Here is a 22,971-nt window from a genome sequence, read left to right on the forward strand (position 1 = left end):
CTATGTAGGTGTCTTTTTCTATGGATAGATTTTTTTTTTAACTTAGTTATAACATAATGCAACCTTTTTTCCTGTGTTTTTGTATATAACATTATATCATAAATCTGTTTCCACATTATTATTTAATCTTAATAACTATTGTTTTCAAGTTTCCTTCTTGTATAGATTTGGTATAGAAGAGTTTGGAAGAAATACTTATCTTCTTCATCAAGTATTGCAATGGAGAGATCCTTTCCAGAGAATAGAGAACATCATACTAGATTCTAATACCAGTCTTTCCCATGACTGGCTGAGGCCTTGAGCAAGCTTTTAAAGTTTTCTGAGCTCCAATTTCCTTCTCTGTAATAGATAAGAATAAAAATGAGAATGATAAAAATAAATAATAATAATAATAGTAATAATATTAACTGTTATAATAGTAATTAACTGTTAATTAAGTTTCTTGAGTATCCAGAAATTTTTAGTGTGCCTGTAGTATGCTAAACATATCAGTTATTGTGCTAGGCATTTACAAAAAAAATATTACCTTAAGAATAGTTAAGACATTCTTGCAGAGGAGCAATAAAGCTGGAAGACTTAGATTAGTATCTATAAAGGCCTATTTTAAATTTGTACTAGTTAGGACAGTGTAGCACTGGTGAAATAATAGATGAACTGACTAGTAGAACATACACAGAATACAAAAACAGGCCCAAAATAATGGTCACCTGATTTAATAACAAAAACAACTCTGTAGTGCAATGGAAAAAGAATTTTTTTTTTCAAAATGTGCTGCTGGGACAATTGGTTAACTACAAAGGGAAATGTCCACTGACACTTGACATCACTCAAAAATCAATTCCAGATGAATTATAGTCTAAATATGAAAGGCAAAATGATAAAGATTCTAAAGGACAGAAAAACAGTCAAGTGATTTTGGAGTAGATAAAGATTTCTTAAACAGGACACAATATAAATTGTTAGAGAAAAGCTGATAAATTGGACTTCATTAAAATTTTAAAATTTTATTCCCTAAAAGACACCATTAAGAGAGTGAAAAGACAACAATATAGAGGGAAAAAAATAATTGTAATACATAGTATCTGACAAAGTCCTCATATGTAGAATACATAAACATCTCCTGAAATTTGACAAGAAAAACATAGTGCCAATAGAAAAACAAGCAAAAACGTACAGTTCACTGGAGAGAATATCCAAATTGTCACTAACCCTTTGAAAAGTTGTTCAACTTTACCAGTCATTAGGAAAATGCAAATAAAAGCCACAATATGATAGTATTCACCTACCTGACAAAGAAAATACCAAGTGCTGGTGAGAATATAGAGTAACCGTAACTCTCTTTCACTATTGGGAAACATTTATAAACCAGGACAACTGCTTTGAAAAGCTGTTTGGCAGAATCTAAAAAAGCTGAGCGTATGACTCAGCAATCCCCCTCTTAGGTATACAACTGCTAGAATTGTGGACATATGTTCACCAAATAAATATGTATGGGAATCTACTCATAATAGGAAAAACCCTGAAACTACCCAAATGTCAATCACCACTGGAATGGATAAATCATGATATATTCACATAATGAAGTACGGTTCAGCAATAAGAATGATCTCCAATTATATACAACAAAATGGATGAATCTCAAAAACATAATGTTAAACAAAAATGCCTGGACATAGAAGGGTATATACTGCATGACTCCATTTATATAAAAGAAGAAAACTAAACAAAATAAATCTAAGCTGTTAGAAGTTAGGATAGTGGTTACCGCTGGTGTAGGTGAGTGGTAACAGTGATTAGAAGAGAGCTTGAAGAGGGTTTCAGGGTACTGGTAATGATCTGTTTCATAATCTGGGTACTATGCGTCTGGATGTACTTGGTTTGTGAAAGTGCATTATCTGTATGCTTATGTGTACTTTTCCATATGTATTGACATATAATATTTGTTAAAAAGTTAAAAACATATTATCTTGAATCTGTACACCAATTTTAGAGGTGAAAAAATAAGAAATAATAAGTTTAAGTTACTTAAACTTATTTACTTTTAGTTACTAATAGCCAGGCAGTTGTTAGATGGCTCAAATTAAATGGTCTTTAGTTTCTTTTCTAGTTCTAAGATGCTATTGTTTCATAAATCCACCAATTTGGAATCTAACTTCCTGCCTTTTCATTTTAATTTCTATTGGCCTTCCTAATCAATTAAAGTTTTCAAACTTATATATCCAGAGGTAAGCTTCTTTGATACTTAAATAATACTATAAGAAGTTTTCTTGAATATTCAGTTTGTTATTTTGACTAATTTATATTTATTTTCTATGCTTCTTGTTTTATAGGCAAGCAAAGGTCGGACAACAATTGTGGTAGCTCACCGGCTTTCCACTATTCGAAGTGCAGATGTGATTGTGACCATAAAAGATGGGGTGGTGGTGGAAAAAGGAACACATGCTGAACTAATGGCAAAACAAGGTCTATATTATTCACTTGCAATGTCACAGGTAATGTTTACATGACATAATGTTATGTTGGCAGATTTTTTTTGAAGTTTTCAGAGATCATGCCATACTAGAAAACAGAAGTCCTGAATTATAATCTTAGATTTCACAAGGCAACCAAGGTTTATTTATAGTTCCTCAGCGAAGAAATTCAGTGAGTCTAATATCCTTAGCATTGTGCTAGATAATGATGAAGTTAAAGAACTAATTGGTACATAATACCTAATATTTGCCAGGCACACTAACTACAAATAAGCTTCAACGCTTGTATATGGCAGATCCAGAACAATCTAAGTCTATATACTGTGATCTTTTTGTTAGAGCACAACAAAATATAGCAAACAATCCCTATTTAAGGGCTTAAAACTTAGCTACAGAGGCAAAATGCAGAATCATGCATGCAGATGTTACAAGTTGTAGAAATAAGAAGCAAGATTGATGGGGATGTAGGGAATTAGATTACCCATGGAAGGATTCATGAAGAAATCTTGAAGTCAAGAAGGTAGGAGGTGGCTAAAAGGAGGAGAAATCTAGGTAACATGAAAGTGATAAGGAACTTGGTTTGTAACTAAACAGAAAGGAAACCAGCTTTCCATGAGTAATAATGAGTATTGGGGGTATAATGGAAAATTTGGATAATGAAGGTCAGATCATGGAAAGGTTGAGACTTCCCGTGTAAGAGGCACCTTCCCCAATGCCTGGCACGCAGTGGGCACTCGAAAACTATCTGCTGAATGAAAGGATACATACCTATATCCATACCATATACATACCAAATTCTTACAGGTAGACCAGAAAGCTCATATTAGGCAATCAGGAGGAAGCACAATAATGCTGGAGGCACACTGCCAAATTCCTGTTTTTTAGGATCCAAACTTCTGCATACCATGTGATCTACCCTACTGAATTTCACATAGTTTTTTCATTAGGGCACATTAACATAAGTGATAGTAATTAGGCTCTAGCTATCTTCTTTTTTTTTTTTTTTTTTTTTTAATTTATTTATTTATTTTTTTGGGGGGTACACCAGGTTCAATCACCCGTTTTTATACACATATCCCCATCTTCCCTCCCTTCCTTGACGCCCCCCCCAAGCCCCCCCCACCCTCCCCACCCCAGTCCTCAAAGGCATCTTCCATCCTCGAGTTGGACTCCCTTTGTTATACAACAACTTCCCACTGACTATTTTACAGTTGGTAGTTTATATATGTCTGTGTTACTCTCTCGCTTCTTCTCAGTTTCCCCTTCACCCCCGGCCCCCTCCCATACCTCGAGTTCTCCAGTCCATTCTCTGTATCTGCATCCTTGTTCTGGTCACTGAGTCCAACAGTACCATTTTTAGATTCCGTATATGTGAGTTAGCATACAATATTTGTCCTTCTCTTTCTGACTTACTTCACTCTGTATGACAGACTGTAGTTCTATCCACCTCATTACATATAGCTCCATCTCATCCCTTTTTATAGCTGAGTAATATTCCATTGTATATATATGCCACATCTTCTGTATCCATTCATTTGTTGATGGGCATTTAGGTTGCTTCCATGTTCTGGCTATTGTAAATAGTGCTGCAATAAACATTATGGTACAAGTTTCTTTTGGGATTATGGTTTTCTTTGGGTATATGCCCAGGAGTGGGATTACTGGATCATATGGTAGTTCTATTTGTAGTTTTTTAAGGAACCTCCAAATTGTTTTCCATAGTGGCTGTACCAATTTACAGTCCCACCAACAGTGCAGGAGAGTTCCTTTTTCTCCACACCCTCTCCAACATTTGTTGTTTCCAGACTTTGTGATGATGGCCATTCTGACTGGTGTGAGGTGATACCTCATTGTGGCTTTGACTTGCATTTCTCTGATGATTAGTGATGTGGAGCATCTTTTCATGTGTTTGTTGGCCATCTGTATGTCTTCTTTGGAGAAATGTCTATTTAGGTCTTCTGCCCATTTGTGGATTGGGTTATTTGCTTTTTTGGTATTAAGCTTCATGAGCTGCTTGTATATTTTGGAGGTTAATCCTTTGTCCGTTGTTTCATAGGCAATTATTTTTTCCCACTCTGAGGGTTGCCTTTTAGTCTTGTTTATGGTTTCTTTTGCTGTGCAAAAGCTTTTAAGTTTCATGAGGTCCCATTCATTTATTCTTGATTTTATTTCCATGATTCTAGGAGGTGGGTCAAAAAGGATGGCGCTTTGATGGATGTCATATAGTGTTCTGCCTATGTTTTCCTCTAGGAGTTTGATAGTGTCTGGCCTTACATGTAGGTCTTTAATCCATTTGGAGTTTACTTTTGTGTATGGTGTTAGGAAGTGTTCTAATTTCATTCTTTTGCATGTTGCTGCCCAGTTCTCCCAGCACCACTTATGGAAGAGGCTGTCTTTTTTCCATTGTAGACTCGTGCCTCCTTTGTCAAAGATAAGGTGCCCATATGTGTTTGGGCTTACTTCTGAGTTCTCTATTCTATTCCATTGATCTTCCTTTCTATTTTTGTGCCAGTACCATACTGTCTTGATCACTATGGCCTTGTAGTATAGTTTGAAGTCAGGAAGCCTGATTCCACCAACTCCATTTTTCCTTCTCAAGATTGCTTTGGCTATTCGGGGTCTTTTGCGTTTCCATACAAATCGTAAGATTTCTTGCTCTAGTTCTGTGAAAAATGCCATTGGTAATTTGATCGGGATTGCATTGAATCTGTAAATTGCTTTGGGTAGTACAGACATTTTCACGATGTTGATTCTTCCAATCCAGGAACATGGTATGTCCCTCCATCTGTTTGTGTCGTCTTTGATTTCTTTCATCAATGTCTTAAAGTTTTCTGCATACAGATCTTTTGCCTCCTTAGGCAGGTTTATTCCTAGGTATTTTATTCTTTTGGTTGCAATGGTGAATGGGAGAGTTTCCTTAATTTCTCTTTCTGCTCTTCCGTTGTTAGTGTATAGGAATGCAAGGGATTTCTGTGCATTAATTTTGTATCCTGCTACTTTACTAAACTCATCAATTAGTGATAGCAGTTTTCTGGTAGAGTCTTTAGGGTTTTCTATATATAATATCATGTCATCTGCAAAGAGTGACAATTTTACTTCTTCTTTTCCAATTTGGATTCCTTTGATTTCTTTTTCTTCTCTGATTGCTGTGGCTAAAACTTCCAAAACTATGTTGAATAATAGTGGTGAGAGTGGACACCCTTGTCTTGTTCCTGTATTTAGGGGGAATTCTTCCAGTTTTTCTCCACTGAGAACAATGTTGGCTTTTGGTTTTGCATATATGGCTTTTATTATGTTGAGGTAATTTCCTTCTATGCCCATTTTCTGGAGAGCTTTTATCATAAATGGATGTTGAACTTTGTCAAAAGCTTTTTCTGCATCTATTGAAATGATCATATGGTTTTTATCCTTCAATTTGTTGATATGATGTATCACATTGATTGATTTGCGTATATTGAAGAATCCTTGCATCCCAGGGATAAACCCCACTTGATCATGGTGTATGATTTTTTTAATGTGCTGTTGGAGTCTGTTAGCTAGTATTTTGTTGAGGATTTTTGCATCTATATTCATCAGTGATATTGGTCTATAGTTTTCTTTTTTTGTGACATCTTTGCCTGGTTTTGGTATCAGGGTGATGGTAGCCTCGTAGAATGAGTTTGGGAGTGCTCCGCCTTCTGCAATATTTTGGAAGAGTTTGAGAAGGATAGGTGTTAACTCTTCTCAAAATGTTTGATAGAATTCGCCTGTGAACCCATCTGGTCCTGGGCTTTTGTGTGTTGGGAGATTTTTAATCACTGCCTCAATTTCCGTACTTGTGATTGGTCTGTTCATGGTTTCTATTTCTTCCTGGTTCAGTCTTGGAAGATTGTATTTTTCTAAGAATGTATCCATTTCTTCCAGGTTATCCAATTTATTGGCATAGAGTTGCTTGTAGTAGTCTCTCATGATGTTTTGTATTTCTGAGGTGTCTGTTGTTACTTCTCCTTTTTCATTTCTAATTCTGTTGATTTGCATCTTCTCCCTTTTTTTCTTGATGAGTCTGGCTAATGGTTTATCAATTTTGTTAATCTTCTCAAAGAACCAGCTTTTAGTTTTATTTATTTTTCTTATGGTTTCTTTCCTTTCTTTTTCATTTATTTCTGCCCTGATCTTTATGATTTCTTTTCTTCTGCTCACTTTAGGGTTTCTTTGTTCTTCTTTCTCTAGTTGTTTGAGGTGTAAGGTTAGGTTGTTTATTCGATCATTTTCTTGTTTCTTAAGGTAGGACTGTATTGCTATAAACTTCCCCCTTAGAACTGCTTTTGCTGCATCCCATAGGTTTTGGGTTGTTGTGTTTTCATTGTCATTTGTTTCTAGATATTTTTTGATTTCCTCTTTGATTTCTTTAGTGATTCCTTGGTTGTTTAAGAGTGAATTGTTTAGCCTCCATGTGTTTGTCTTTTTTGCAATTTTTTTCCTGTAATTGATATCTAGTCTCATGGCGTTGTGGTCTGAGAAGATGCTTGATATGATTTCAATTTTCTTGAATTTGCTGAGGTTTGATTTGTGACCCAAGATGTGATCTATCCTGGAAAATGTTCCGTGTGCACTTGAGAAGAACGTGTAGTCTGTCGTTTTTGGATGGAATGTCCTATAAATATCAACCAAGTCGAGATGGTCTAATGTGTCATTTAAAGCTTGTGTGTCTTTATTTATATTCTGTTTGGATGATCTGTCCATTGATGTAAGTGGGGTGTTCAAGTCTCCCACTATTATTGTGTTCCTGTCGATGTTCCCTTTTATAGCTGTTAGCATTTGCCTTATGTATTGAGGTGCTCCTATATTGGGGGCATAGATATTTACCATTGTGATATGTTCTTCTTGGATGGATCCCTTGATCATTATGTAGTGTCCTTCCTTGTCTCTTTTAATAGTCTTTACTTTCAAGTCTAATTTGTCTGATATGAGTATTGCTACTCCAGCTTTCTTTTGACTTCCATTTGCATGGAATATCTTTTTCCATCCCTTTACTTTCAGTCTATATGTATCCCTTGGTCTGAAGTGGGTTTCTTGTAGGCAGCATATAGAAGGGTCTTGTTTTTGTATCCATTCAGCCAGTCTGTGTCTTTTGGTTGGAGCATTTAGTCCATTTACATTTAAAGTGATTATTGACATGTGTGTTCCAATTACCACTTTCTTAATTGTTTTGAGTTTGTATTTGTAGATGTTTTCCTTTTCTTGTGTTTCCTACTTAGAGAAGTTCCTTTAGCACTTGTTGTAAGGCTGGTTTGGTGGTGCTGAATTCTCTTAACTTTTGCTTGTCTGGAAAGCTTTTGATTTCTCCCTCAAATCTGAATGAGATTCTTGCTGGGTAGAGTATTCTTGGCTGTAGGTTTCTCTCTTTCAGGACTTTCAGGATATCCTGCCATTCCCTTCTGGCCTGCAGAGTTTCTGTGGAAAGGTCAGCTGTTATCCTGATGGGTTTTCCCTTATATGTTGTTTGTTGCTTTTCTCTTGCTGCTTTTAATATTTTTTCTTTGTGTTTAATTGTCGTTAGTTTGATTAATATGTGTCTCGGTGTATTTCTCCTTGGGTTTATTCTGTATGGGACTCTCTGTGCTTCTTGGACTTGGTGAATTATTTCCTTTCCCATGTTGGGGAAGTTTTCCACTATAACCTCTTCAAATATTTTCTCAGACCCTTTCTTGTTTTCTTCTTCTTCTGGGATGCCTATAATTCGAATGTTGGTACGCTTAATGTTATCAGTGACGTCTCTGAGACTGTCTTCTATTCTTTTTATTATTTTTTCTTTTTCCTGCTCTGTGGCAGTTATTTCCCCCATTTTATCTTCCAATTCACTTATTCGTTCTTCTGCCTCAGTCATTCTGCTGGTTATAGCATCTAGAGTATTTTTAATTTCAGTTATTTTGTTATCCATTGCTGTTTGTTTTTCTGAGTTCTTATGAACTGTTTCTTGTACTTTCTCTATTTTGTTATCGAGATTTTGTATCATTTTTACTATCATTACTCTAAATTCCTTTTCAGGCATTTTTCCTATTTCCTCCTCATTTATTTGGTCTTGTGGGTTTTTTTCTTGCTCCTTTGCCTGCATGGTGTTTCTTTGTTTCCTCATGGTTGTCCAAACTTTTGGGGTTGCTTGTCCTTGGGTTTTTTGTGTTATTCTGTGACCAGCAGAGGTTCCTTTATTGTTTGTCTGTAAGCCTTGGTGTGTGGGGAGGGAGAGGGTACAACAGTGGCTCCTTCTCCTGGGGGGCAGTGAGCAGTGGCGCACTGATGTCTCAGTCAGGCTTGGAGATGCCTGTTGCAGAGGGCGCCGGTGGCTCAGGCGTAAACAGAAAGTCTTAGAGTTGGGCCTCTCTCGGGGGTTTTTTTTCTTTTCTTTTTTTTTTTTTTTCTCTCAGCAGCCTCCCTGCTGCTGGCGTTGCAAGGGGTTTTAATCTAGCCCCACCCGAGTGCCTGAGGGTACTTGTTATCCCTGAGCGCCTTAGGTGGCCCGCAGGGCGTCTCTCCACTGCCTGTTGCAGAGGCACCGAAAGAGAGGGAGAGGCTATGCGCGTGGCTCCTCCCAGCCGCCAGTGAGCCTGCAGCCTCCAGCCGCCATCATGGCCGGGCAGCTCTCAGGAACGGGCACTCCTCTCCGCGGGCCTCCTCCCTCCTGTCCTCTCGGTCCGTCACCCTAATGGCAACAATGTTTCCCACACTGAACCAGCTCTCCTGCTCCCACACTCCCGCTCCTGGACCCTCCGTTCAGCCGCGGATCGATGTCTTGGTCCGGGAACGCTGAGCTGCGCTGCGGACCCTCCGAATGTTTCTCACTCCCTCCCGTCTGCCACAGCTCCGCCGCTTCACCCTCTTTGAGCCCTCGTAGATGCCTCCCTACCGGCTATGTCGGGCTCCCCGCAGTCCCATCCGGTGTCCAAGGCCGTCTGCTGGTGTTCAGCTGTTTCTCTGTGAGAATTACTGCGTCCTTCCGTGCATTCCCAATGCATCTGTGGGGAGGGATGCACTCCACGTCTCTCTACTTCGCCGCCATCTTTAATCTCTAGCTATCTTCTTTATTCTGCCTTCTTCTCTTGGTCTGAAAGAAAGCCTTCTTTCCAGTGGTCTTCTGCAGACAGCTAATATCAACCCCTTTTGGTTTATTTTACTTCTTCAACCTTTCTGATTATATTTTTAATATCAACATTATTATTTCACAGATTAGGAAATTTAGAAAGTTATGAGTCTCCATCTCCTTATCAAACTAAAATATCAAACCTCAGCTTTCTCCACAATGCTATAATGAAGGATTTTTAAATACATCCTATAAAGCAATGATAGTAAAAAAAAAAAAAATGAAAAAGTCTGAAAATGTAGTCTTATAGTGATTTTAAAACTGCTTGATTCCAATTTTATTTTATATTAGGCCATATTTTTCTTTAAAGATAAAATATACATGTTGTTTGCCAGTTGAATTTGCATGATTTTCATTCCATAGTAGACTTAACAATTTATGAAGTTATTAAGTTCAATATTTTCAAACTAATAATTGTAACAATAAAAGGAAATAACTAGTCAAATTAACCCTATTTTGAGATTTTTAAAAACTACAACACTCGGATGTTTCTTTGAAGTAACACTTCTTTATTTTTCATTATAACTAAACTAAAACTCCATTTTTAGGTGTTAGATTAAAGAGTTCTACAATGTAAGTAAAACAAAAATGGAGTGTTTGTGGTATAAATGTATAAAAATTTAAAACACCTTATTCAAATGGATTAGTATCTCTGATTATCTAAAATAATGTTCATTCTGATATAATAATACAATTTTAAATATTAATACTCAATGAATAACTAATATTCTGGGAACTGTATAGTGAACATAACATGCATGATATCTACATATAAACAGTAACACATTTCTGAAACTCTGGATGCACTTATTTGCCACTGTTGCCTGTAGTGTCCAAATGATTCAATTTATGACCATTGGTGATTTTCGTAAGTATTACAAAGTTAATGCTGCTGAGAAAATCAATCCCAAAAAGCATAGCAAAATGGTTAAGGTCACGAGCTCTGGAGACAGCAAGTTGAAATCTTTACTCTGCCATTTAATAGTTTTAGGATTGTGGGTAAGTTGTTTAAATTCTCTGTGCCTGTTTTCTAATCTCTAAAATGAGGGAAATAATAGTAACATATTAATTAATTACATTGAGTATTAAATGAGTTCATTCATGTAAAGTTCTTAGAAATACCGTTGGCAGAATAAATTTTACTATATGACTACTCTCAGCGTTAGCGTTTATTATCCAGTCAAATTTTTAAGGAAAGTTGAAACCAGGGTTATTGCTGTAAGCATGTACAGATTAATGCTGTAATTATTTATCTAGAATGTGCATGAGTATTTACAGACAGTGAGTCTGTGAGTTTCCTTTAGTGAGTATTCACACGAAAATGAAATAAAAAGAGGTAGAGATACATACATACCAAAACTTCTTGTCATTGTTATTTTACCTAGCAGCCTTCTCAGGAAAAGAAATTCTTTGATCTGTTAAAGCACCTCTTTAGAAAATTTTATTATAGGAAGTCAAAATTTTATTTTAAACTTGCCACAAAGTAAATAGCTCCTGAAAAAAAAAGCCAAATAAAAAATTTCTTTCTTGGTAGAGAAATTTACTGAAAAAAAGAAAGTGATAGCATAAAGGAATGTCTGAGTAAAGATATTAGGATAGCTAGTTAAAGTTCATGGTACTTTGAAATGACTGATTAGCAGTTATTAATCTTGTTAAAGAATCACAGTGTCCCTGGGAAGCCTTCCATGTACATATCTCCCTTGCACTTAAAGTTACCTAAGTCTTTCCATCTCCACTCCCCACCATGGTCTGGGCCACCATCATCCTAACTGGGCTCTTCATTTCTGTCTTCATCCCTCCTCCCATCTCTTTATGAGGAAGTCACAGATCACTCACATCACATTCAGATGAGCAGAGAATATGTAACACCTTTATTTCACTAAAACTGGTCTTATTTCTTGGAGTAGCAAGAAAAACAAAACTAGACTTAGAGCAATCTAGTTTAGAGCTTTATCCTATTCTATGATTTAAGCAGCTTCTTTAAGTTTAACTTGATGTCTTTGGAATTTGTCATTCTTTTGGAGCTGGCCCCACCAATTTTGCTTTTTGGTCATACTGGAATGGATAACAGTAGCAGGCCTGGAAAGTGTTATTGTCTCCTGAGTTCTGTCTCAGGCCCAGGACCAGCCTCACATTTAAGTGCCTAGCTACATGTTATAAATTTATAAGCTCCAGAAAAGGCTGGGAAGAAGGGATCAGAGAGAGAGTATATTTGAGTCATCTCCCTCACAAACTCCTTTTACCAAGATCTGTCCTTGCTAGTGGAATAATTGTTTTAAATTAAGACATTGTTTTCTCTAGTTAATTGTATAGGTCTTTGGGGGAAAAGGCACAAGCTATTGTCCCTCACTAACATTTTAATATGAGTTGGACTTACTGGCTCTGTATTAAGTCTGAAAACTTCAGCAAGAACTGCTCAAGAATATACCACTTTCAATAACAGAGGCAGTACAATTTTAGAGGGATGCTTAATAAAGTTGCTTTGAATTTTTAAGGCATTATTTTAGTATTAACATGTGTATCCTTCATTTAGGATATTAAAAAAGCTGATGAACAGATGGAATCAATGGCATATTCTATTGAAAAAGATACCAGCTCAATTCCTCTGTGCTCTATGAATAGCATCAAATCAGACTTTACTGACAAATCTGAGGAATCCATCCAAAACAAAGAGGTAATAGTTCAACTATCAACAAGTTACCAACATTTCTCCAATGAATTTTGATACAACCTTTATAATATTTAGAATTTATTTACTATAAAATGTTATTATAGGACTAAGTTTACCAAACCTAAGTCTTTCCCGAACTTCACTCTATTATCACTGTGACACTATGAGAAAGAGGCCCTCAAATAAGACTGCATTTAGGTCAGAGGTCATTGTTGGGGCACAAAATCTCATGAGAATCCTTTCCTATTGGCAAACCATGGGTTAAAACAGTGGCTCAGGAAGTGTGGTACAGAACACCAACAGTGATGTTCAAGATCAATTTGAATCATATAAGGTCCCAAATCCACTCCACTCCCTGGAGACAGATAAGAACTAGCAGGTACGGGATCCAGTCTTCCAATCCCAGGGTACAACCCTAATAGCTTTGTTCAGTTGGGCAAGGAGTACTTGTTCCCATGCTTGCTTCCCCACTCCTACCTCCAGGCTTTTCCTGAGTCCAGATCACCCTGCTTCAACCCTCTGTACATCTCATACCCCTCAGAACTACCTCTCTTCAGTCTCCACTCTTACCTCAACTCTAATTTCTCTATCGCATTCAGCCTCCCTTCTCTTAACATGCCCAGCACCTACTTTGGACCTCAATCTCCACTCTAAACATTTTCCTCAGTGTTCTTTCATAAAATATTGTTCCATCTCACCTCAGCCTATGCTTCTTCCAGCCTCCCCATTCCCTGAGCCCAACCCACTCCTCAACCCCAGTCAACCTCACTCAGCCCCGTTTTGCTGCTTCTCAGCTGTAAACTCATACACCATGAAATCCCTCACCCAGCCCTTAAATATTAGCTTCTGTCTTCCTAACCCCCAGCTTCCACATCATCCCACTCCTGTCTTTGGCCATTTCCTCCCAAACTGGAGATCCCTTCTTCTCCTTGAGTCTGACTGATACTTAAGTTTGACCACCCCTTAACTATTCCCACCATCTTCCTACCCACTTTTCTCAGTCTCATCTACCAATTATCTGCCTGGGATTATCTACCCCAAACCTCCTTCTCTGCCCTTTTCTGGCATTGCCAGTCCATTGCTTTTAATTCCAGATGCAGTTCTTTCTCTTTAGGTACATTGTCATACATAGCATTCACACTTACATTTTTTCCTTATCTATTAATTTTCTTAAAAATTCATTTACATAAACATGCAAAGAAAAATATTAAGTAAATAGTAGCATAGATAATTTGGCATATGGCAAAATGCCTGAGTATAAGAATACAGTACAAGTGTTTGTACTGTACAAGAGTTTGTGAAACACTGTGCAAGAGTGTAAAAAACACTGTGTTAAAACATCTATTAATAGCGGTTGGACCTGACACTGTAATTGCTGCAAACAGAAAGAAAATCTACCTCAAAATCTGCAAATTCACTAGATCTGTAAAGTGGATTTTCAAAACCTAAGAAAGGTGAAAATCATAAAGTGAAAAAACAACTCCGAGACTTCTGGAGAAAATGGTAGGGTAAATTTACACTCCAATACAACTGCTCTGCTCCATACACACAGGAACGATAGATAAAACATAAAAAAGAGAAAAATGAGAAAAACCAATAAGACATATCCAGGCTCCAAAACAAGATAAATATCTCTACCAACCAGAAATAGAGCAAAAGTACAAAGTGGTGAGCTGAGCTACAGTCATAGACCTACTCTTAAAAGGAGGCTGCCAACTTGGTTTCCATTGCCTAGAGCTATAGTGAGTACAAAGCTGAGAGCCTGGAAGGATAGTCTTATACCCAAGAACTGAAACAAGCCAAGCATCAGCTCCATGGCCATATTTGTAAAGGATTCTTTCAGACCATGGTATTGCAATGAAAAGTGAACATGGAAATGAGGGACTATAAAAATAAATAATGAAATGAAAAATGTGAAGCAGGATTTTAGAATAAGTAATGGGAGGTTACATTAGTCTGGGTTGAGCCAGGAGACAGAAACCACATAGTAATTTGAACAGAGAAAATTTAGTATAATGAATCATTAGGAAATTGGAGTAATAGGAATTGGCTGATGAAAATTAAGAGAACTCTAAAGAATGCAGAGATAGCAGATAAAAAGTACTACCCCTGGGATGAAATAGAGACCCAAAGAAGAGCCCTCATGATTCTCCACAACTAAAGCTGAGATTCAGGCCTTACTGCAAAGGGCACAGCTTTGGCTCACTGGATAGCAGAGAAGATGCCCAGTTACCTCACCGCTGGAGCTTGCTTGAAATCTGTCCTCCAGGGTGCCAAGGGAGGCCTTCCGTAGGGAGGTTCAGAGCTTCAGAATCCACTAGGTGCCAGGAGAAGCTACTGGGCACTGTTGGAACCAGGGGCTGGAGAGGCTGCTTTCTGCAGGAGTCAAGTGCAATTCTGTGTATAAGAGGTGCACACATCAGCAACCTGGCTGAAACATAAGCCTCTGCTGTCTGGGCCTCATGGTTACATTTCTAATGGGTAAGCCAAGAGCTGAGAAAGCACCTGATGGCCAAACACAGGTGCCTACAGGCACTAACTCTGAAAAAACTGAACAGGCAAAACAGTGGAGAAAAAAGTTCATCCTGCAAGAGCCTTCCCAGTAAGCTACCAGTAAGAGCAGGAAGAAGAATCCCATCCTCCTACAATGTCTTTCAGCACCCTCTACTGACAGAGCCTGACATCTTACTGGTAAAGGAGAAACGTTTATCAGACAAAAGGGTGAATTTGGACCTGATAGGCAGTAAATTGGAAACCAGGACAGAGCTGGTATTATTTTTTTTTTTTTTTTGGGGGGTACACGAAGTTCAATCATCTGTTTTTATACACATATCCCCGTATTCCCTCCCTTCCTTGACTCCCCCCTTCTCAAGTCCCCCCCCACCCTCCCCGCCCCAGTCCTCTAAGGCATCTTCCATCCTCAAGTTGGACTCCTTTTGTTATACAACTTCCCACTGACTATCTATTTTACAGTTGGTAGTATATATATGTCTGTGCTACTCTCTTGCTTCGTCTCAGTTTCCCCTTCACCCCCCACCCCCTCCCATACCTCGAGTTCTCCAGTCCATTCTCTGTATCTGCGTCCTTGTTCTTGTCACTGAGTTCATCAATACCATTTTTAGATTCCGTATATGTGAGTTAGCATACAATATTTGTCCTTCTCTTTCTGACTTACTTCACTCTGTATGACACATTGTAGTTCTATCCACCTCATTACATATAGCTCCGTCTCATCCCTTTTTATAGCTGAGTAATATTCCATTGTGTATATATGCCACATCTTCTTTATCCATTCATTTGTTGATGGGCATTTAGGTTGCTTCCATGTCCTGGCTATTGTAAATAGTGCTGCAATAAACATTATGGTACACGTTTCTTTTGGGATTATGGTTTTCTTTGGGTATATGCCCAGGAGTGGGATTACTGGATCATATGGTAGTTCTATTTGTAGTTTTTGAAGGAACCTCCAAATTGTTTTCCATAGTGGCTGTACGAACTTACATTCCCACCAACAGTGCAGGAGAGTTCCCTTTTCTCCACACCCTCTCCAACATTTGTTGTTTCCAGATTTTGTGATGATGGCCATTCTGATTGGTGTGAGGTGATATCTCATTGTGGCTTTGACTTGCATTTCTCTGATGATGAGTGATGTTGAGCATCTTTTCATGTGTTTGTTGGCCATCTGTATGTCTTCTTTGGAGAAATGTCTATTTAGGTCTTCTGCCCATTTGTGGATTGGGTTATTTGCTTTTTTGGTATTAAGCTGCATGAGCTGCTTGTATAGTTTGGAGGTTAATCCTTTGTCCGTAGTTTCATAGGCAATTATTTTTTCCCATTCTGAGGGTTGCCTTTTAGTCTTGTTTATGGTTTCTTTTGCTGTGCAAAAGCTTTTAAGTTTCATGAGGTCCCATGTGTTTATTCTTGATTTTATTTCCATGATTCTAGGAGGTGGGTCAAAAAGGATCTTGCTTTGATGGATGTCATAGAGTGTTCTGCCTATGTTTTCCTCTAGGAATTTTAGAGTGTCTGGCCTTACATGTAGGTCTTTAATCCACTTGGAGTTTATTTTTGTGTATGGTGTTAGGAAGTGTTCGAATTTCATTCTTTTACATGTTGCTGTCCAATTGTCCCAGCACCACTTATTGAAGAGGCTGTCTTTTTTCCATTGTAGACTCGTGCCTCCTTTGTCAAAGATAAGGTGCCCATATGTGTTTGGGCTTACTTCTGAGTTCTCTATTCTGTTCCATTGATCTTCCTTTCTATTTTTGTGCCAGTACCATACTGTCTTGATCACTATGGCCTTGTAGTATAGTTTGAAGTCAGGAAGCCTGATTCCACCAACTCCATTTTTCCTTCTCAAGATTGCTTTGGCTATTCGGGGTCTTTTGCGTTTCCATACAAATCGTAAGATTTCTTGCTCTAGTTCTGTGAAAAATGCCATTGGTAATTTGATCGGGATTGCATTGAATCTGTAAATTGCTTTGGGTAGTACAGACATTTTCACGATGTTGATTCTTCCAATCCAGGAACATGGTATGTCCCTCCATCTGTTTGTGTCGTCTTTGATTTCTTTCATCAATGTCTTAAAGTTTTCTGCATACAGATCTTTTGCCTCCTTAGGCAGGTTTATTCCTAGGTATTTTATTCTTTTGGTTGCAATGGTGAATGGCAGAGTTTCCTTAATTTCTCTTTCTGCTCTTCCGTTGTTCGTGTATAGGAATGCAAGAGATTTCTGTGCATTAATTTTGTATCCTGCTACTTTACTAAACTCATCAATTAGTGCTAGCAGTTTTCTGGTAGAGTCTTTAGGGTTTTCTATATATAATATCATGTCATCTGCAAAGAGTGACAATTTTACTTCTTCTTTTCCAATTTGGATTCCTTTGATTTCTTTTTCTTCTCTGATTGCTGTGGCTAAAACTTCCAAAACTATGTTGAATAATAGTGGTGAGAGTGGACATCCTTGTCTTGTTCCTGTTCTTAGAGGGAATTCTTCCAGTTTTTCCCCATTGAGAATGATGTTGGCTTTTGGTTTTTCATATATGGCTTTTATTATGTTGAGGTAATTTCCTTCTATGCCCATTTTCTGGAGAGCTTTTATCATAAATGGATGTTGAACTTTGTCAAAAGCTTTTTCTGCATATATTGAAATGATCATATGGTTTTTATCCTTCAAGTTGTTGATATGATGTATCACGTTGATTGATTTGCGTATATTGAAGAATCCTTGCATCCCAGGGATAAACCCCACTTGATCATGGTGGATGATTTTTTTAATGTGCTGTTGGAGTCTGCTAGCTAGTATTTTGTTGAGGATTTTTGCATCTATATTCATCAGTGATATTGGTCTGTAGTTTTCTTTTTTTGTGACATCTTTGCCTGGTTTTGGTATCAGGGTGATGGTAGCCTCGTAGAATGAGTTTGGGAGTGTTCCACCTTCTGCAATATTTTGGAAGAGTTTGAGAAGGATAGGTGTTAGCTCTTCTCTAAATGTTTGATAGAATTCGCCCGTGAACCCATCTGGTCCTGGGCTTTTGTGAGTTGGGAAATTTTTAATCACTGCCTCAATTTCCGTACTTGTGATTGGTCTGTTCATGGTTTCTTTTTCTTCCTGGTTCAGTCTTGGAAGATTGTATTTTTCTAAGAATGTATCCATTTCTTCCAGGTTATCCAATTGATTGGCATATAGTTGCTTGTAGCAGTCTCTCATGATGTTTTGTATTTCTGAGGTGTCTGTTGTTACTTCTCCTTTTTCATTTCTAATTCTGTTGATTTGCATCTTCTCCCTTTTTGTCTTGATGAGTCTGGCTAATGGTTTATCAATTTTGTTAATCTTCTCAAAGAACCAGCTTTTAGTTTTATTTATTTTTGCTATGGTTTCCTTCCTTTCTTTTTCATTTATTTCTGATCTGATCTTTATGATTTCTTTCCTTTTGCTCACTTTAGGGTTTCTTTGTTCTTCTTTCCCTAATTGTTTTAGGTGTAAGGTTAGGTTGTTTATTCAATCATTTTCTTGTTTCTTAAGGTAGGACTGTATTGCTATAAACTTCCCTCTTAGAACTGCTTTTGCTGCGTCCCATAGGTTTTGGGTGGTTGTGTTTTCATTGTCATTTGTTTCTAGATATTTTTTGATTTCCTCTTTGATTTCTTTAGTGATTCCTTGGTTGTTTAAGAGTGAATTGTTTAGCCTCCATGTGTTTGTATTTTTTGCAGTTTTTTTCCTGTAATTGATATCTAGTCTCATGGCATTGTGGTCTGAGAAGATGCTTGATATGATTTCAATTTTCTTGAATTTGCCGAGGTTTGATTTGTGACCCAAGATGTGATCTATCCTGGAAAATGTTCCGTGTGCACTTGAGAAGAAAGTGTAGTCTGTTGTTTTTGGATGGAATGTCCTATAAATATCAATTAAGTCGAGATGGTCTAATGTGTCATTTAAAGCTTGTGTGTCTTTATTTATATTCTGTTTGGATGATCTGTCCATTGATGTAAGTGGGGTGTTCAAGTCTCCCACTATTATTGTGTTCCTGTCGATGTCCCCTTTTATAGCTGTTAGCATTTGCCTTATGTATTGAGGTGCTCCTATATTGGGGGCATAGATATTTACCACTGTGATATGTTCTTCTTGAATGGATCCCTTGATCATTGTGTAGTGTCCTTCCTTGTCTTTTTTAATAGTCTTTACTTTCAAGTCTAATTTGTCTGATATGAGTATTGCTACTCCAGCTTTCTTTTGACTTCCATTTGCATGGAATATCTTTTTCCATCCCTTTACTTTCAGTCTATATGTATCCCTTGGTCTGAAGTGGGTTTCTTGTAGGCAGCATATAGAAGGGTCTTGTTTTTGGATCCATTCAGCCAGTCTGTGTCTTTTGGTTGGAGCATTTAATCCATTTACATTTAAGGTGATTATTGACATGTGTGTTCCAATGACCATTTTCTTAATTGTTTTGGGTTTGTATTTGTAGGTGTTTTCCTTTTCTTGTGTTTCCTACTTAGAGAAGTTCCTTTAGCACTTGTTGTAAGGCTGGTTTGGTGGTGCTGAATTCTCTTAACTTTTGCTTGTCTGTAAAGCTTTTGATTTCTCCCTCAAATCTGAATGAGATTCTCACTGGGTAGAGTATTCTTGGCTGTAGGTTTCTCTCTTTCAGGACTTTCAGTATATCCTGCCATTCCCTTCTGGCCTGCAGAGTTTCTGTAGAAAGGTCAGCTGTTATCCTTATGGGTTTTCCCTTATATGTTGTTTGTTGCTTTTCTCTTGCTGCTTTTAATATTTTTTCTTTGTGTTTAATTGTCGTTCGTTTGATTAATATGTGTCTTGGCGTATTTCTCCTTGGGTTTATTCTGTATGGGACTCTCTGTGCTTCTTGGACTTGGTTAATTATTCCCTTTCCCTTGTTGGGGACATTTTCCACTATAACCTCTTCAAATATTTTCTCTGACTCTTTCTTGTTTTCTTCTTCTTCTGGGATGCCTATAATTCAAATGTTGGTACGCTTAATGTTTTCACTGAGGTCTCTGAGACTGTCTTCTATTCTTTTTATTCTTTTTTCTTTTTCCTGCTCTGTGGCGTTTATTTCCCCCATTCTATCTTCCAGCTCACTTATTCGTTCTTCTGCCTCAGTCATTCTGCTGGTTATAGCATCTAGAGTATTTTTAATTTCAGTTATTTTGTTATCCATTGCTGTTTGTTTTTCTGAGTTCTTATGAACTGTTTCTTGTACTTTCTCTATTTTGTTATGGAGATTTTGTATCATTTTTACTATCATTACTCTAAATTCTTTTTCAGGCATTTTTCCTATTTCCTCCTCATTTATTTGGTCTTGTGGGTTTTTTTCCTGCTCCTTTGCCCTGTGTTTCTTTGTTTCCTCATGGTTGTCCAAACTTTTGGGGTTGCTTGTCCTGGCAATAGAGGTGTTTATAGAAGACTGTCCAAGCCTCAGACTAATGTCCAAGTATTGGATTAAACAAATATTAAGTCTAGGAAACACATACATGTATAAGACACACAATTACTGAATCCATTAGGACATAAGGCTCTAGAAAGACCTGACAGAACCCCAGTGTGCTAGCAGATATTCAAAGAGAAACCCAACAGAAATTGACAACTGAAACAGAACAAATCAGAGACAAAAGCAAAAGAAACAAACAAATAACACCTTACACATACAAACATTAATCCAGGGAGATTTTGTAAGCTAGGATCAAATATAGAAAAGAGCCAGAGTACCACCAGAGAGAATGGAGATTCTCAGAATGTAATTAGACAACTGTACTAAGAACTAAGATAAAGACAAAAGCCTAATATTAAATACCAAGGCAGTGTGTCATCTGGAGAATAGAGCAAGGAGTCTGAGCAGACTGATAGTGTTGCTTATAAGTATGTTAAGATAAAATAAACTTAAAAAGGCTGGAAGAAAGGGGAACAGAAGAGCGTAATGTGGTTGGAAATATGCAAATAAAAAGAAAGGAATAGAAATGTATAAAAGATAGGGATGAAAGGAAAGTATGAGAGATATATTGTCCATACTACCAAAAACTTAGCCAGATATAGAAGTATATAAAAAGGCACAAAAAAAAAAAGAAAGAAAGAATAAAAAATATCTTTAAAAAATTATGTTATAAAACTTGTAGATCCCTTAGGGCTAAGATCGTATTTAATAAAGAAAAAAAAAAAAGAGAGAGAGAGGAAAAGAAAAAAAAAAAAAAAAACCAGAACTGATCCCAGAATGGACCAGTTCAATAGGTATTGATACTACTATTTGTGTTTCCTTAGCGTCTCAGCTGTAAGTGTCCTTCTCCTTGCCTTGGGTTTTTTTGCATTATTCTGTGACCAGCAGAGGTTCCTTTATTGTTCCTCTGTAAGCGTTGGTGTGTGGGGAGGGAGAGGGTACAGTAGTGGCTCCTTCTCCTGGGAGTGAGTGAGCAGTGGCGCACTGTTGTTTCAGTCGGGCTTGGAGGTGCCTGTTGCAGAGGGACGCTGGTGGCTCAGGCGTAAACAGAAAGTCTTAGAGTTGGGCCTCTCTCGGGGTTTTTTTTTTTGTTGCTGTTGTTTTTTTTTTTCTCTCGGCAGCCTCCCTGCTGCTGGCATTGCAAGGGGTTTTAATCTAGCCCCGCCCGAGTGCCTGAGGGTGCTTGTTATCCCTGAGAGCCTTAGTTGGCCGGCAGGGCGTCTCTCCACTGCCTGTTGCAGAGGCGCCGAAAGAGAGAGAGAGGCTATGCGCGCGGCTCCTCCCCACCCCCCCCACCCCCCCACCCCCCCCCCACCCCCCACCCCCGCCCATGAGCCTGCAGCCTCCAGCCGCCATCATGGCCGGGCAGCTCTCAGGGGCAGGCACTCCTCGCCACGGACCTCTTTCCTCCTGTCCTCTGGGTCCGTCACCCTACCGGCAACAATGTTTCTCACCCTGAACCAGCTCTCCGGTTCCCATGCTCCCGCTCCCAGACCCTCCGTTCAGCCACGGATCGACGTCTCGGTCCCAGAATGCTGAGTTGCGCTGCGGACCCTCCGTATGTTTCTCACTCCCTCCCGTCTGCCACAGCTCCGCCGCTTCACCCTCTTTGAGCCATCATAGATGCCTCCCTACCGGCTATGTCGGGCTCCCCGCGGTCCTTTCTGGTGTCCGAGGCCATCTGCTGGTGTTCAGCTGGTTCTCTGTGGGAATTACTGCGTCCTTCCGTGCATTCCCAATGCATCTGTGGAGAGGGATGCACTCCATATCCCTCTACTTCACCGCCATCTTTTCTCTCCTCGCTGGTATTATTTTAAATAGGGAAACCAGCAAATATAAGGGCCTGGAATTGGGAGCCACAGTGACTAAGGAGGAAGGAGGTGGACAGAGAAGTGTATGAGATGTAGTGCCTTCTAGGTCATAACAGTTTTGGATTCTATTCTTACGCTAACAGAAAGCTATTGGGGGGTTTTAACCAGTGGTTCATGACTTACAGGAATTAACCTGAATGGGAAAAAATATGACAACTTTTTTTCCACCTATACTTGATAGAAATTTAATTTAATTATGAATATAAAAAACAGACTACATTAGTATTACGAAGGCCTGTGATGTCACCAATAAAAATCAGAGATATTTATATCACATTATAGTTACTACAGATATCTTAGAATATCTTTTTTTTTTTGACCGCACCCTTTTTTTGGCCATGCCACATGGTATGCAGGATCTTAATTCCCCAACCAGAGATCAAGCCTGTGCCCCCTGCAGTGGAAGCACAGAGCCCTAACCACTGGGAGACCAGGGAATTTCCCAGAATATCTTTATATTCATCACTATTAGATCTGGTTATTTAATATGCTGGTAATGAAGCACATATCAGAGCTCTGAATTTTTGTTAAACATTTTGAATATTATATCAATATAATTGGCTTTCTTTGAGACTTATGTGTTATTTGGCACACTGTTATAAATTCTTCTGGGAAGGAGTCCATAGACTTCACCAGTCTTCCAAAGGGGTCCATGACACAAACAGGTTAAGAACTGTAATGACGTATATGGGAAGAGAATCTAAAAAAGAGTGGATATACGTATATGCAGAACTGAATCACTTTGCTGTACACCTGAAACTAACGCAACATTGTAAATCAACTATACTCAAATAAAAATTATTTTTTAAAAATCCACTTAACAAAAACTGTTACATGAGAGAGTCTTATTCAGAAGAGTGCATGAACTGATTTACTTAATGTGGCTGCT

At 38.2% G+C, this 22,971-nt stretch overlaps 1 protein-coding gene across 1 annotated transcript in view; it reads left to right on the forward strand.

The window, feature by feature from the left end:
* ABCB5 (ATP binding cassette subfamily B member 5) overlaps window positions 1–22,971 on the forward strand; it is a 125,683-nt gene that overhangs the window by 51,503 nt on the left and 51,209 nt on the right. The window contains 2 exon segments of the mRNA XM_057732579.1: window positions 2,331–2,492; window positions 12,122–12,262. Coding sequence (XP_057588562.1) covers window positions 2,331–2,492; window positions 12,122–12,262 — 303 coding nt within the window.

Source organism: Hippopotamus amphibius, chromosome 4, assembly GCF_030028045.1.
Source record: "Hippopotamus amphibius kiboko isolate mHipAmp2 chromosome 4, mHipAmp2.hap2, whole genome shotgun sequence".
NCBI lineage: Eukaryota > Metazoa > Chordata > Mammalia > Artiodactyla > Hippopotamidae > Hippopotamus > Hippopotamus amphibius.